Below are 17,500 nucleotides of genomic sequence, written 5' to 3'. Positions count from 1 at the left end.
TGGTTATGTCTGAGTCAGAGTGAAGTGGCCGTGGTCCGCCGGCCCACCAGCCGGTCCCCCCTTAAGCCAATTCTAATATAGGATGAGCTTGTAGATCGGCTATTTTCACTGTTTGCACGTGACGCCAGTATTTGTCAATGAAGTGTAATACAGGGCTTAAAGGGATAATTCAGCCCAAAAATGTGCCCCAAAAATTTGTCTCCTACCGGAACCGCTGCCTACCGGTCCGCTGGTCATCAAATGATTGGCTTAGGAAAGCGACAAAACATCTTAGACCTCAACCCGCCTGAAAAGGACTTAATATACACTGCAATCCAGCAGATTAACTACATTAACCCTATAGAGTAAAATCCCTATTCTTGGCATGTGAAAAATAGGTCAACATTCAGAGAAAAAAAGCAGACCTACAAGCTCACAGCTTGTAGCTTTGCTGCTTTTGCTATTTGATATACAGCAAAGTATATAGGGTTTAAGTGGCCAAGCCCCTTAGCTAATAAAAATGCAGCGAGTTTTGGTAGACCCTCAGTGTGGTCCTAATAGCGGTGGTGGAAAGTATGTAGTACAAGTACATTTTTTTTGTTACTTTTGACTTCACTGGAATATTTCCAATTTGCAATACTTTTACTTCTACTTCTACTCCACTACATCTTAGAGGCAAATATTGTACTTTTATTATATTATTATTATATCCTAAAACATACATTAACCACTTTAGCCATATTTTTTACATAGGCTATTTGAAAATAGCCGATCTACAAGATCACAACGCGTCGAATGGCGACGCGTTGTGAGCTTGTAGATCTGCTATTTTCAGACATTTTAGTACTTTCACTTTTGGTACTTTAAGGATATTTTGATGCCAATACGTTCGTACTTTTACTCAAGTAACATTTTGAAAACAGGCCTTTTACTTGTAACAGAGTATATTTATTGCTACTTTTACTTAAATAAAATATCTTGAGTACTTCTTCCACCACTGCTTGGGATAATACAAAGGGAGCCTGTGAAGAGGATGAAATGCCAGATAAAGATATGGATCATATAAGCATCCACACTCCATCTCTCTGTAGCCTTACTAGTCTATACTATATCATTGCTGTCTCCATCATTTCAACATTTTATGTTTTTTCATATATGAATGCCCTACTTCTTTGTGCAACAGTAGTAGTTACCTGTGAGCTTGTAGATCGGCTATTTTTTTAAATTATTTTAAGTTAAAGGGAAAGTGGTTAAAGGACGACTTCACCCATTTTCAACCTATCTTCATATAATTGTAGGGCATTCCGCTTGTTTCACGGATATGGCAACGCCGGTGCTTGTAGGATAATAGAATTATAGGATAATATATATATAGGATGATGATGATATACGATGATTGAACCAATGAAAAGTATTAACAAGAACTTGTGACTAAATTATAGCTACATTGGATCCATTGGAACACCGGTTATTATTTTTATTTAGAGGAATAGTTCACCCCAAAAAATTACTTATTTTCTATCAATTACACACCCTATGAAACTCATGGAGTTTTTTTTGTTTTTGACACATTCCTAAGCCAATAATTTGATGACCGGGTGTATTTTCGGTAGGAGACTCAAAGAGACTCCTTTGAGTCTCCTACCAGATACATTAGCATCTTTCCGCCGGCTTAGGAATGCGTCAAAAACAAAGAAAGTCTCCACGAATTCAATGCTTCATGGGGTGTGTAATTGATAGAAAATAAGTCGTTTTTTGGGTGAACTACTCCTTTAATGAAAAGGAACGCTTTTGGACATTACAAGGTTTCCTCCCGACAGCGACAATATCAGATACGGACTAATACAGCTCAACGTATTTCGCCGATGGCATTTCCCAAATGCCAGATTAACTCGAATATACTCAACAGTAAATCCCATGCAAAACGTTCCAGATGTCAACAAAGCCCTGCCACTTTGGGCCACATGTTTTGGAAAATGTCAAGCTTTGAACACTTTCTGAAACCCTATTTTTGAATCTTTCTCGTGGGAAAAACCCTTGACCCTTAATCCGATCAAGGCCATTTGGTGTGGTTAAAGTCAGGGGAATCTGTTCTGTTGAAAACTTTAGTTACCAGTTAATTTCTAGATTTTGGCTTTATTATTACAAAACATACATTAACCACTTCAGTCCTGTATACATTTCGGGCATTTGAAAATAGCAGATCTACAAGCTCACAATGCGTCGCGATGCGACGCATTGTGAGCTTGTAGATCTGCTATTTTCAAAAGATTTGTATACATTTGAAAACTTGTAATGGGACATTCTGCATAATGAGTACTCTTACTTTTGGTATTTTAAGTACATTTTGATGCCAATACTTTTGTACTTTTACTCAAGTACATTTTGAATTCCGGACTTTTACTAGTAACAGAGTATATCTACATTGCTGTATTGATACTTTTACTTAAGTAGAAAATGTGAGTACTTTTTCCATCACTGTAACACATCAGTGTATAGCCAGATGCACAGAGGGATGAGGGTAAAGTTACATAGGATAGACAGATGCACAGAGGGATGAAGGTAAAGTTACATAGGATAGTCAGATGCACAGAGGGATGAGGGTAAAGTTACATAGGATAGACAGATGCACAGAGGGATGAAGGTAAAGTTACATAGGATAGCCAGATGCACAGAGGGATGAAGGTAAAGTTACATAGGATAGACAGATGCACAGAGGGATGAAGGTAAAGTTACATAGGATAGACAGATGCACAGAGGGATGAAGGTAAAGTTACATAGGATAGACAGATGCACAGAGGGATGAAGGTAAAGTTACATACAGTAGGATAGACAGATGCACAGAGGGATGAAGGTAAAGTTACATAGGATAGCCAGATGCACAGAGGGATGAAGGTAAAGTTACATAGGATAGACAGATGCACAGAGGGATGAAGGTAAAGTTACATAGGATAGCCAGATGCACAGAGGGGTGAAGGTAAAGTTACATAGGATAGTCAGATGCACAGAGGGATGAAGGTAAAGTTACATAGGATAGACAGATGCACAGAGGGATGAGGGTAAAGTTACATAGGATAGCCAGATGCACAGAGGGATGAAGGTAAAGTTACATAGGATAGTCAGATGCACAGAGGGATGAAGGTAAAGTTACATAGGATAGACAGATGCACAGACTCTAGGGATGAGGGTAAAGTTACATAGGATAGACAGATGCACAGAGGGATGAGGGTAAAGTTACATAGGATAGCCAGATGCACAGAGGGATGAAGGTAAAGTTACATAGGATAGACAGATGCACAGAGGGATGAAGGTAAAGTTACATAGGATAGACAGATGCACAGAGGGATGAAGGTAAAGTTACATAGGATAGACAGATGCACAGAGGGATGAAGGTAAAGTTACATAGGATAGACAGATGCACAGAGGGATGAGGGTAAAGTTACATAGGATAGACAGATGCACAGAGGGATGAAGGTAAAGTTACATAGGATAGACAGATGCACAGAGGGATGAAGGTAAAGTTACATAGGATAGACAGATGCAGGTTAGCAGGTATAGCTTTTAATGGGACCACTGGAAACGGTTCTGCTGGGTTACCATGGCAACAGCGCATATGTAGAACAGGGAGCTTTTTTAACACACACGCACGCACGCACGCACGCACACACACATATGCACGCACGCACGCACACACACACACACACACACACATATGCACGCACGCACACACACATACACAACACACGCACACGCACACAAACACACACACACACACACACACACACACACACACACACACACACACACACACACACACACACACACACACACACACACACACACACATACACAACACACACACACACACTGAGAGGCTGTCTCAGGAATCCCTGCTATATTGCAGTTTCTATGACAACCACTCACAACTCCATATCCCTCTGTCTCCCTCTCTAGTATCATTGTCGCTCCCTCCATCACCATCATTATGTATTTCTCTCTCTCTCATCTCTCTCTCATCTCTCTCTCATCTCTCTCTCATCTCTCTCTCATCTCTCTCTCATATCTCCATCTCCCTCTCATCTCTCCATCTCTCTCTCATCTCTCCATCTCTCTCATATCTCTCTCTCATCTCTCTCATCTCCCTCTCATCACTCCATCTCTCTCTTTCATCTCATCTCTCCATCTCTCTCTCATCTCTCTCTCATCTCTCCATCTCTCTCTCATCTCTCTCATATCGCTCTCTCTCTCATCTCTCTCTCATCTCTCCATCTCTCTCTCATCTCTCTCTCATCTCTCTATCATCTCTCCATCTCTCTCTCATCTCTCCATCTCTCTCATATCGCTCTCTCTCTCATCTCTCTCTCATCTCTCCATCTCTCTCTAATCTCTCCATCTCTCTCATATCGCTCTCTCTCTCATCTCTCTCATATCTCCATCGCTCTCTCATCTCTCCATCTCTCTCATATCGCTCTCTCTCTCATCTCTCTCTCATATCTCCATCTCCCTCTCATCTCTCCATCTCTCTCATATCGCTCTCTCTCTCATCTCTCCATCTCTCTCATCTCTCCATCTCTCTCATATCGCTCTCTCTCATCTCTCTCTCATCTCTCCATCTCTCTCTCTCATCTCTCCATCTCTCTCATATCGCTCTCTCTCATCTCTCTCTCATCTCTCCATCTCTCTCTCATCTCTCCATCTCTCTCATATCTCTCTCTCTCATATCTCCATCTCCCTCTCATCTCTCCATCTCTCTCATCTCTCTCTCATATCTCTCTCTCATCTCTCCATCTCTCTCTCATCACTCCATCTCTCTATTTCATCGTATCTCTCCATCTCTCCATCTCTCTCATCCCTCCATCTCTCTCTCTTCATCTCTCTCTTTCAGTAGGACTGGGCGATATGTCAATGTCAATGGCGGTCAACGGTTGGATTTGAAATGATGTAGATCTACGTCAATAGCAGTGAATGTGGGGTTAATAATAAAACGTAGAAAATGTTGAAAAGCAAACAGGTTTTGTGTGCCTATAATGAAATAACCAGTATAGGGACGGCAGGGTTTAATTGGTCAAAGTTTGACCCCTGACCCTCCTATTTGCAACATGCTGCTATGGAAACTGACACGGCAAATAGACCTTGACTCACTCTAGGGAGTGCATGCTATCAGGACAAGGTGTGTGTGTGCGTGTGTGTGTGTGTGTGTGTGTGTGTGTGTGTGTGTGTGTGTGTGTGTGTGTGTGTGTGTGTGTGTGTGTGTGTGTGTGTGTGTGTGTGTGTGTGTGTGTGTGTGTGTGTGTGTGTGTGTGTGTGTGTGTGTGTGCCAAGCGTGTGCTTTGTTCAGAGTGAAAAACAGGATATGATGTAATATCCAGGAGGCCAATTTGGAAAGGAGAGCCGGTTCTGTCAATTCCGCTGTCTACTCTTTTACTCCTTATTCTATTCCTCCTTTTCTCTCCTCCTGCTACTCCTTGTCTCCTCCTTTCCTCCTCCTCTCCTTTTCCTGCTGCTCTTCCTCCTCTTATCTCTTGGTTCTATTCTGGTTTCTCCTTTTCCATGATCTTACGGGATCAACTGATCTAAGGATCTGATCCCTGAACTGCTTATTGGTTGATTGTAATGTCACCGATCTAGGATCTGATTTTAATCGAACAACCTGGCGTTCCTATTTTGGTGATTATAGGCGAGCGTTTAAAAAATATATAAGATCTACACAATCTCACAACACATCACAATGCATTGTGAGCTTGCAGCTAGTAGGTTATTTTTGCTGCGTGACACCACCGTACTAGTATAAGAGAATTATTTTGTCACCTTCTTAAGCTAATTGCCTAAGTCATGTTTTGGGGAAAATGATATTTTTGCCTAAGTCAGCTCCTCATGACACTGGCCACCTCTGGTAAAATCGCCTATCTCCTAATTGAAAAAGGATCATGCTGTTCCCTCCCCTTTTAGTATAATGGCCTAGCTCCTTAGTGTGACTTGCGCCAAAATAGGCCATTTCTTTGGCCTAAGTCACATGTTTTTTTTGCAAAAAAAATGCCTAAATCTGGTGTAAATCAGTAAATCATTTGGCCTAAGTCAGGTTTAATCCTATTTAAACCTATTTAAATCTCTTATGTTACATAACTGACAAACAGTGTTGTTTTTATGTTAATAGTCATAATTTGTTTTCATTTTGGGTGAAATTATTAAGAAATATCATATTGTTTTGTTTTGGATCAGTTTAAAACAATTTCTGAAAAACTACTTTGGCCATTAATTTAAGAAGGTGACGATTTGTAATACTTTTGGACCTTTCCTACCTCCCACAATAAAAACGTTCACACTGCTGGTTCTCTTTCCCCTGGATAAGGCAGCTGAACATGAGGCAGGTAGATAGATAGACTCATTCATTCTCTTGCCTTTGACCTTTGTTGTTGATGGTGATTGAGAAAGCCAGCGTGACAGAATCTTCACTCTCCTGCTACCTGGGTCTGGGTGTAAAGGTTCCCAGGCTGGCAGCTCAGTCCTCCTGCTGATCGCGCTGGGATGTTTTAAACACCCATTAAGACCGGGAGCGCATCTGTGTAATTTTTCGATTTCTTTGGGCTATTAAAAAATAGCAGATATGCAAGCTCATAGTGCTATGAGCTTGTAGATCTGCTATTTTTGAAAAATCGTGAAAATCTGTTTGATTTTATTATTATTACAAAACATCTCGACGCGTTGTGAGCTTGTAGATTTGTATACATTTGAAAACTTGTAATGACATTGACATTCTGCATAATGAATACTTTTACTTTTGATACTCTAAGTACATTTTGATACCGATACTTTTATACTTTTACTCAAGTACATTTTGAATTCCGAACTTTTACTTGTAACAAGTATTTTTACATTGCAGTATTGATACTTTTACTTAAGTAAAACATTTGAGTGCTTTTTCCACCACTGGTGCTCTTTATATAGCTGCCTGTAGATGACACATGGTTGTGCTCCAACGTCCCGTTGCCCCCCCCCCACCCCCCACCCCATTATAACTAACCCCATCCCTAACCTCACACCTAACGTCGGACTATTGGGCTGTCAGAATAATTGGAGAGGTCGGAATTATGAGCTGACCCTGTGCTATCAGCAGGGCAGCCCCTTTATAGATGCCATAATCTGGGTCAATAATGGACTGTTGTGTGCAAAGTGTACAAATTGTTTGAAAATTGAAAGGGGGGGAAAGTAGCCTGATGTTCAAAGGCCAGACCCATGAGTGATAATTTGTGCCAAATGGAGGCGATTGGAGGCTATTGGAAAAACTGGTGTGCTGTGGGGGGGGAACTGTTAGGATTTAGAAGACATTTTGTAGAATCGGCCTCAGGTCTTAATGGGTTAATGAAAAAAAAAAACTCAAACAGAACCTGGCTCTAGGTGGGCGGCCATCTGCCTCGACCGGTTTGGTAGAGAGAGAGAGAGAGAGAGAGAGAGAGAGAGAGAGAGAGAGAGAGAGAGAGAGAGAGAGAGAGAGAGAGAGAGAGAGAGAGAGAGAGAGAGAGAGAGAGAGAGAGAGAGAGAGAGAGAGAGAGAGAGAGAGATGCACAACAATGACAACAAGTAACGCGAGAGATACTACGACAACCATTTGGTCAGTTGAATTCAAAAGGATAAATACACAAGAAAGCCCGTAGGCTTGTTTCCATTGTGGTCCTTTTGGTGAAGGGGGGCAGGGAATCTAACTGTTATTGTTAAAGGAGAATTCCGGACTAGCCTTTTTTGTACCTTTTTCTGATGTTATTATAACCTAGAACGAGTGGTACAGTAGAGCATTTTCATAACTCCATCCCGAGTCCACCACAGCTAAAAACGTGAGCGGATGGCGCTAAATCGTGTATTTTTATAGCTCGAAAAAAAAGAAAAAAAGGGTTGATATCTAGACGTTCATAATGACAGAAACCTCGCCACAGTGTTTTTATGGGCCGCCAAAAAAAGCGGACTTGGATGAAATCACGGGTGAAAACACAAACACTGTGGGGAGTTTTCTGTCAATATGAACGTCTACAAAAAGACGGTGGACTCGGGATAGAGTCATGAAAAATGTTTTACTGTACCACTCGTTCTAGGATATAATAACCAGATCAAGATACATAATCAGATAAAGGTAAGAAAAAGGCTAGTCCGGAATTCTCCTTCAACCTTAACTTCTGTTAATTATTCTGCTCAAGCTGTTTGACCTTGGAGTGTTTGCACTCACTGGCCTGCTCATTTATACAAATAAAGCACTATTGGAATTGGATTATTTGCACATTTCTAGAATTCATGCCCTTGGCCATGCCTAACTGTTCCAGACAAAACCTCAGTTTTTTAAAAGCTTATTTGGTCTCTAAATGGTGGAGTTCAGTCAGGTGCACTCACATCAAAAGTAGATCTAACTATTTATTGCAAAATGGAATACAGTTAAACTTGGTGTTCATGGCTCTCCGGCTGAGCAAAATCACGGAACGCTAAGCAAAACCCCCATAGGAATACAACAGCGGGCCTATAAGCAATACATTGACATTATTAGCTTGAATCAGAAGACATAAAATCCATCAAAGTATTTGAGCCTATATGCCAGACTCTGATCAATAGGTGGAGGCTGGGGTGGAGGAGGCAGCTAAGCAGCAGTGGATGTGAAGCAGCAAGAGAATCAGCTATAGATCTAGTGAATGCAAAGCCGTTTTTTATAGGAACGTGAGCTCTGATTGGAGTATAGGAAAGTGTGACCTAATGACCAGCAGAGCTGTGAATGGAGAATAGAAAGCTAGGCTGATTGTTTACAATCAGCTGACTGACAGCCGATTCCAGCTGGAGGCGTGCAGGACTCCCACGTCCTGCATGAACTTAAATTACCAAAATAAAAGTACTCATTATGCAGAATGTCCCATTTCACAAGTTTTCCAATTTTTTTGGGGGAAAATAGCCGATCTACAAGCTCACAATGCGTCGTGATGCAACGCATTGTGATAATAATAATAATAATAATAATAACTTGGATTTATATAGCGCCTTTCAGAAACCCAAGGACGCTTTACAGTACACAAAATAACAAATTAATTGCCAAAAGCCTGGGTAAATAAATGTCTCTTCAGTGCGGACTTGAAGGAGTCCAATGTCGGCATCTGGCGAATCTCCATTGGGAGAGAGTTCCAGAGGGCAGTGGCTGCCACGCTGAAAGCTCTATCGCCAAGGGTCCGCCTGTTGCTACGAGGGGTGGTGAGGAGCCCCGAGTCGGAAGACCTCAGGTCCCGCTCTGGGATGTAATTGTCGAGGAGGTCCGAGAGGTACCCTGGGGCTAGGGCATGGAGAGCTTTATGATAGTAGATAGTACAGCCTCTTCCTGTAAAGCCACTGTTCTTGCATTCTACAACCTTGTAGATCTGCTACTTCCGCTATATGATATATATATGATGTAACTGTGTGTGTGTGTGTGTGTGTGTGTGTGTGTGTGTGTGTGTGTGTGTGTGTGTGTGTGTGTGTGTGTGTGTGTGTGTGTGTGTGTGTGTGTGTGTGTGTGTGTGTGTGTGTGTGTGTGTGTGTGTGTGTGTCTTTCAGCCCCATGCCTCTGAGTCCAGCTGCTGACACCAAGCATGATCGCCCACGGCAACAGGCCGTTGTTTCTAACGGCAACCAGACAGGTTCAGCGACTGACGAGGGCGAGGACGCCAACGGCAACACCACCGTGGTCCGCATCGGAATCCCTGACCTGCAACAGACGGTACACACACGCACTCACGCACGCACGCATGCACGCACGCACTCACACACGCACGCACACACACACACACACACACGCACACACACAGGCCAGCGTAACCTCGTATCACATATAAATTAGCTTGGTGATTCTCAACATTTTCTATCTCAAGGACCCCCCAGTTTTGATTTGATCTTTGAGAACCAAATCTATAGCCTGGTAACCCCCCCCCCCCCCCCCCTCCGGAAATCGCATTTCCATTTGATTTCAGTAGTGAGTCTGGCATGAGGGCCTGTTTGGCTTTTTGGCTGTTGGCGGGAGCTGGGCGGGATTAGTACCGTTGACTGACAACCCCTTCAGCCAATCAGCAGTTTGTTCCACCACCACCACCACAGAGCAACTGTAAATTTCGTGCCACAAAAAATAAGTTTGAGAGTGTTTTGAAGTTAGAAAATAGAGCGGACAAAATTTTAATGGCCGCCGTTCGTTTTTGCTCGGCTGCACTCGGCTCCATTCGGTTACACCTCAGAGGCAAATATTGTACTTTTCCTCCACTACAATTATTTGAAAACTTTAGTTACTAGTTACTTTTTTTACTTTGATTATTATCGCAAAACACACTAACCACTTCAGCACTATATTTGTTTCAACCATTTGAAAATAGCAGATATACAAGCTCACAATGCACAATTTTGTGAAATGGGACATTATGCACAATGAGTACTTTTGTACTTTAAGTATATTTTGATACCAATACTTTTGTACCTTTGCTCAAGTACATTTTGAATTCCGGACTTTCACTTGTAACAGAGTATTTCTACATTGCAGTATGTGGTGTGGTTGTTAGACCTGATGAAGTGTGTTATTATGCCATTGAGGGATCTGGCAGTGAACAAAGCATGTGGCCTTGACCAAATGGTAGTCGTAGTATCTCAGTGTTACTTGTTGTCATTGGTGGAAAAAGTACTCAAATGCTTTACTTAAGTGAAAGTATCAATACGGCAACGTAGAAATACTCTGTTAAAGGTAAGTAAAAGTCCGGAATTCAAAATGTACTTGAGTAAAAGTACAAAAGTATTGGTATCAAAATGTACAGTACTTAAAGTACCAAAAGTAGAAAGCACTCATTATGCAGAATGTCCCATTTTACAACTTTTCAAATGTATGAAATGTATAAAAATCTTTTGAAAATAGCAGATCTACAAGCTCACAATGCGTCGCATGAGTTTGTAGATTTGCTATTTTCAAATGGCCGAAATGTATATACAGGGCTAGTATGTTTTGTAATGATAATGATAATGATAATCAAAATCTACAAAGTAACTAAACTTTTCAAATAATTGTAGTGGAGTAAAAGTACAATATTTGCCTTTGAGATGTAGTGGAGTAGAAGTAAAAGTATTGAAAATTGGAAATACTCAAGTAAAAAATACCTCAATTTTACTGAAGTACAGTACTTGGAATGTACTTAGTTACTTTACACTACTGCTTGTTGTCATTGCCATCTCTCTCTCTCTCTCTCTCTCTCTCTCTCTCTCTCTCTCTCTCTCTCTCTCTCTTCTCTCTCTCTCTCTCTCTCTCTCTCTCTCTCTCCATCATCAGAAGTGTCTTCGTCTGGACCCAGAGCTTCCAGTGTGGTCCAGTAAGCAGAAGGTGCTGGTGACGTTGACCCAGGCTCTGTCGGACGTCCTAAACTACGGCTTGTTCCAGCCGGCGTTCAACGGCAGAGCCGGCAAGTTCCTGGACGAGGAACGCCTTCTCAAAGAGTATCCCCTCCCCCCGATTACACCCATACCTTATCTGGAGGTATTTCTACTGCTAAAATACTACTAAATACTATTCAACTAACCCGATTATACCGTACATTATATATCCAAAGGTACATTATGCTGCTAAGCACAACCCTGATTACACACCTGTACTTTTCCTAGAGTTATTTATACTGCTATAAATGCTACTACATACTGCTAAACAGTGGTGTAAAGTAACTAAGTGCATTTACTCAAGTACTGTACCTACAATTTTTAGGTATTTTTACTTTACTGGAGTATTTCCAATTTTCAGTACTTTTACTTAATACTCTACTACATCTCAGAGGCAAATATTGTACTTTTACTCCACTACAATTATTTGAAAACTTTAGTTACTAGTTACTTTGTAGATTTAGATTATTATTACAAAACATACATTACTCTCTTCATGCTTTGTCAATGTAACTGCATGGATTCATGGAAAAAATGCGCATGTGGGTTAATCCACGCATTTGCATTGACAAAGCATTGTCAGATTCCGCCCCATAGGTAAAATAAAAGTGCGGTGTGACCGTGCCCTAACAGAGTATTTTTACATTGCGGTACTGATACTTTTACTTAAGTAAAACATTTGAGTACTTTTTCCACCACTGCTGCTAAACTACCTCTGATTATACCGTATTTTTACATATTTATACTGCTATAAAATTAATTCTAACAACTAGAAAACAGTGTTTGGCCCCTTCCTAACTGAAAAGCCGTCCCCATTTAAATCAATCTAATGCTTTCAGACTGCAGAATGCTCGGAATAGGGGCACAGAAAATGACTGACATTTTGACAGTACAGTGTGTTCTTTAGAGTCACTCTGTGCTGGCGAAATGTCAGTAATATTCTATACCTGCTAAAAGATTTAGAGATTACCCGTGTGCTCCAACGCTTTCCTTTTTTATGCTGCTTTGGTCCCTGTCTGAGAAGCACCAGCCCTCATCCTTCGAATGTGAACTCTCAGAAGTTTGGACTAACAGTCTTTGTTTATCTCTAATCTGACTACTGTTCTTTTGTCTCTTAGTTTCGTTACAAGCGGAGAGTTTACACCCAGAGCTATGTGGACGACAAGCAGCTAGCCAAACTTCACACCAAGGTACACAGGCACATGCGCACACGCACGCACGCACGCACGCACGCACGCACGCACGCACGCACGCACGCACGCACGCACGCACGCACGCACGCACGCTAGGGATGGGTATTGGCAACAATCTCACGATACGATACGTATCACGATACTTGGGTCACGATACGATTATATTGCGATACGCATCACGATACTTGGGTCACGATACGATATATTGCGATACGATACAATACGTATTGCGATATTATTGCGATATATTGCGATATATTGCGATATATTGCGATATCACGATATATTGCGATACGATACATATTGCGATATACTACATATTGTATATATATACACTACATATTGAGTAGCTGCAGATCTGTGATAGGTTCTTTGAATGTTTTTTCATAAAGCCTGTATCTGAAAAAGCAAAAAAATAGAAAAAAAGGGGGGGTTTTCCAAAAAAAAGGTCTTAAAAAAAATCGCGATATGACGCCCTGGAGTATCGATACAGTATCGCGAAATAAAATATCACGCACGCGCGCACACACGCAGAACTCAACTCAAACTTTATTTATTACAAAGCACCTTTACAACGACCAAGGTGCTGTATACATGGTCAAATTAAAAACTAGCAAAAACAGGAGACATTTTTTGTGTTTTACCTGCGAGAAGTCTTCTTCAACACAAAGAAATGTTGTGTTGAGTAGAGGGAAAAAAAGAGCAGACCTTCCACAAAGCCGACTCACGTCAAGTGGATAATGATGTTTGGTGCAGAGTTCAAAATGCCACTCTTTCTGTACGATAGCTGACTGAGTTTAATCCATTCAATCCGGGAACGCATCTCTGTCATTTTGAGATTTCTTTGGCTATTCAAAAATAGCAGATATACAAGCTCATAGCAGAGTGCCGCGCTATGAGCTTGTAGATCTGCTATTTTCTTTTTTAAATCGTAAATATTTGTGCAAATATTTGAATATATATATATTTAAAGGGAACATTTTTGACTCAAATCTTTGGTTCTGGGGGTCCCTATTACAAAATATTTTGAGATGGGGGTCCGCGGCCAAATACATAACATTTTTGGGGTCCTTGACATGAAAAAGTTTGAGAACCACTGATATAGCAACATACGTTTTTTTTTTAACTTTAATTTAGATTTAGATTTAGAAGACATTTGTAGAATCCCCCAGAAGCAAAGATTTGAGTTAAAAATAGTAGTAGCGTGGCATTAAAGTAACTAAGTACATTTACTTAAAGGGATACTTCACTTTCGGCGGGGGGAAACATTTAAAAAATATATTAAAAATAAATGAAAAAAGTAATGGAAAATTCATGGCCCCCTCACGCATTAGAGTGTCCTACTAATGTGTGAGGGGGCCTTTATTTTGCCATAACTTCTTTCATTTTTTTTAAATATTTTTTTTTAATGTTTATTTTATGTGAAAGTGAAATATCCCTTTAAGTACTGTACTTAAGTACAATTTTGAGGTATTTTTTACTTAACTGGAGTATTTCCAATTTTAAGCTTTTAGCTTGTATATCTAGCTTTTTATCTAGCTTTTTAGCTTGTATATCTGCTATTTTTGAATAGCCAAAGAAATCTATAATGACAGATGCTTTCCCGGTCTTAATGGGTTAAAAAACAGAAAATCACTGACATTTTGACAGCACAGCAGTGTGTTCTTGATGGAGATGATAAATCAAACTCTCTTTGTCGCTTTTCTGTCCTTACACCGATTCAAAATAATTTGAGTGTTTTGTCAAAGGTTCTTGAAAGCGTTCAACTGAAGGAGTTCCTGATTGAAAATAACCTCCTGTCAGACAGTACCATAACTGCTTCCTGGAAAGTCACTCGGTAAATGATAGAATTGAATCACACGATTAACCCATTAAGGCCGGGAACGCATTTCGATTTTAACCACTTTAACCATTATTTTATACTTTGGGCTATTCAAAAATAGCAGATCTACTGTGCCGCGCTATGAGCTTGTAGATCTGATTTTTTTTTGAGAAATCTGTGTGCAAATCTTTGAATATATTTTGAAAGCGAACATTTGTAACTCAAATCTTTGCTATTTTTTAATAGCCAAAGTATAAAATAACTGTTAAAGTGGTTACACAGATGTGTTCCCGGTTTTAATGGATTAAAAGGCCTGTGATGCTCTTTATCGATCTTTCAAATGCCTTTGACACAGAATATTGAGTTGTCTGAGCCATGTCTGGAAGGGCGCAATGTTAAATTTTATGGCATTTGTTCCAGCATAGTGTGTCGGCCGGGGTTCTGTACCGGGTCCATTCTTGTTTAATGTTTATGTTAACAACCTAGCAGTGGTGTAAAGTAAGTACATTTACTTAAGTACTGTACTTTTACCTTTACTTTTCTGCAGTATTTCCAATTTTCGCTGGTTAGAAATTGTGTACCACACAGTGCTCTGAGGTTTGTCACATGCTGCAAGTTTCTCACTCATCACCATTGCACCTTACATGTGTTGTGGAATTCTGGATCAATCAGTAATTGATGAGGCAATGAGGGGGGGACAAGCTGAACCATAACAAGACAGGCTGTAACCAAAACAATATCTATCAGGCCTAGTGGAGACATATAGGGGCCCTATTTTGCGTGTCTCTTTGACTGCCAGGAATTCATTCATCCATCTCCGGTCCCCTTGCCAGCGAAAACAGCGATTTTTCTGTAAAAATCTTGGAATATTCTCTGTGACCTCCGTCCTCAAGGAGATCGTCTCATTACACGCACAGGGGTGTCGTAGTATAGGGGGGGAAATTGGCCTGTCGCGATCCTCCATTCCAGAGCTATGGCCGTTTGAATGTGGCTTGTTTTTTTTAAAACACTTAGAAAACAACAGAAATCCAAGACATTTTTACTTTTGTGAATCCTTTAACATGAAAGGAGGCGATCTTTTTTTTGTTGTTGTGCTCACGTGATTTCTGGGTGTACTCATCTTCGGTGGTGCCTGGATCATTCACAGGCACAAATAGCCACACAGCATTGGCCACTCCTCCAGGTCTTAAGTCAAGTCATACGACCTGGTACTTAAAGGGATATTTCACTTACAAAAAAAAGTGAAATATCCCTTTAAGACAAGAGCAAAATAGGGCCCCTAGGCTCTTACAAGCTACCAATTATCATGTCATATCATAATGTATTTGTACTATAAGTACTGTAAGTGGTGGTAAAATATAAAGGTTAGATATAAGCAGCCATAATAACAACATACTGTAGTATCATGTATAATTCTTCTGCACATGTCAGAGTTGGGAGGTCTTCATTGGCCTCACGCAGACTGGCTCGCTCTATATTCATTTAGAAATCCATCCTTGGTTTGCATCCCTCCGACGTTTGTGGGTATATCTCACGCAAAACCAGTAATTACACTTTACATTCAAATAACAGCCTCTTACTCACTGCCCCTACAGCCTGGAAGCACTTAAGGAACTGATCATGCTCAGGTCTTTTAAAAGTTTATTGTCTGATTGTTTGATTGCGGACTCCTGCTTCCCTAGCTGTTTTTGAGCGGTGTAGCCGCTCCTATAAGTGGGTTTGGGACCCATCCGTGGCGCAAGTTTTTCTTTCCATCGCGAAAATTTGTCTTTCGCTGTACTGTGATTGGCTGATTGGCTGTGACGTACTGTGATTGGCTAGCGAGATGCATGATGAAATTAATAACTCATAAATAGCACCACTCACTTGAATTCTTATTTTATTTTTTTAAAGTGAGCTTCCATCACTGTGATGACCACTGTTGTTTTTGAGCACCGAGCGGTGCAAATATACAAATATACAAGTGTCATAGCAAAGGGTCTGAATACTTATCTTTGCAGGACGTAATGTGATTGGCTAGCGAGACACATGATGACATTAACTTAAAACTTAAAAACTTTTTATTGTATGCTTTCTATTGGTGACATTTGTTTAAAGGAGAATTTTTCTTACCTTTTATATGATGTTATGATATCCTAGGACGAGTAGAGTACAGTAGAAAAATGTCATAACTCCATCCCGGGTCCACCGCCATCCCGGGTCCGGCTCCCCACCGGAAGTCTCGCTTTCCGGTGGGGCGCATTCAAGACAATCACGTTGCACAGGTTTTTATTATTCTTAATGTTCTGTGTTTTCATGTAAAATGTTTGTATATGTTTTGTAAATTGTAACTTTTTATACTGCTGCTGCTACCCTGGACAGGGCTCCCTTGTCAAAGAGATATTGTATCTCAATGGGATTTTACCTGTATAAATAAAGGTAAATAACAATAATTGGAGGACAGAAGTGAGAGTACAACATCTGTAGATATAGTATATGTCAGTGTAGTTGACATTATGACCAATAAATGGAAATAAATGTTGAAACTAAATAAATATATTGCTAATTTGGGATTTGTGTCTCATATTTTTTTTCAGGCCAATCTGAAGCGTTTTATGGAATATGTCCATCAGAAGAATATCGATAAAGTTTCCAGGTGGCTGGAGAAAGGACTCGACCCAAACTTCCATGACTGCGAGACTGGAGGTACAGTGTGACACTGTGCACACGCACACACGCACCAGTGTTGATTTTGACAGCAAATTTTGATTTAGTTTTAGTCATAGTGTTTTGAAAGAAAATCCATTTAGTTTTAGTCATATTTTAGTCATCTGAAATGTTTTTGTCTAGTTATAGTCGATCTACTGTTGATTTAGTCGACCGAAATGTTTTTTGGCGGTGCCTTGATGGTGTCGTAATGGCTGATTTTACACTTGGTTGCATGCTGAAAATAGCTGCTTGTAGATCTGCTATTTTCAGAGTGCGCACCTGAGCGCGACCGAACATAAAATGACTTGTCTTTTAGTTCTACTGGATCTCTTCTCCTCTCGTCCCTCCCTAACATTTTAGTCTAGTTTTTATTTGTTGACAAAATTGTCAATATATTTAGTCTTAGTTTTAGTCATCA

At 40.5% G+C, this 17,500-nt stretch overlaps 2 protein-coding genes and 1 long non-coding RNA gene across 8 annotated transcripts in view; 1 reads left to right on the top strand and 2 right to left on the bottom strand.

Moving 5' to 3' along the window:
* The window catches only part of LOC308079380 (ras-related protein Rap-1b), a 323,403-nt gene that overhangs the window by 206,976 nt on the left and 98,927 nt on the right, over window positions 1-17,500 (bottom strand). The gene's annotated exons all lie outside the window — the stretch shown is intronic.
* Window positions 1-17,500, bottom strand: part of LOC308079382 — a 292,916-nt gene that overhangs the window by 206,976 nt on the left and 68,440 nt on the right. Inside the window, exon 1 of one of the 2 annotated variants that reach the window (XR_013932603.1) lies at window positions 7,286-7,307. The exons of the other annotated variant lie outside the window; for it this stretch is intronic. This is a non-coding gene — a long non-coding RNA (uncharacterized lncRNA). Of the gene's footprint in view, window positions 1-7,285; window positions 7,308-17,500 lie in introns of those variants that run through there. 2 annotated transcript variants of the gene reach the window in all.
* shank3b (SH3 and multiple ankyrin repeat domains 3b) overlaps window positions 1-17,500 on the top strand; it is a 52,228-nt gene that overhangs the window by 2,492 nt on the left and 32,236 nt on the right. For all 5 annotated transcript variants that reach the window (XM_080420825.1, XM_080420823.1, XM_080420824.1 and 2 more), the window contains exons 2-5: window positions 9,535-9,697; window positions 11,279-11,482; window positions 12,498-12,569; window positions 16,971-17,079. In XM_080420825.1, the coding sequence (XP_080276951.1) occupies window positions 9,535-9,697; window positions 11,279-11,482; window positions 12,498-12,569; window positions 16,971-17,079 (548 nt within the window). The remainder of the gene's footprint in view (window positions 1-9,534; window positions 9,698-11,278; window positions 11,483-12,497; window positions 12,570-16,970; window positions 17,080-17,500) is intronic.

This window comes from Gymnoscopelus braueri (assembly GCF_963280865.1).
Source record: "Gymnoscopelus braueri genome assembly, chromosome: 23".
Lineage (NCBI taxonomy): Eukaryota > Metazoa > Chordata > Actinopteri > Myctophiformes > Myctophidae > Gymnoscopelus > Gymnoscopelus braueri.
This window is presented reverse-complemented; position numbering and strand designations above follow the sequence as displayed.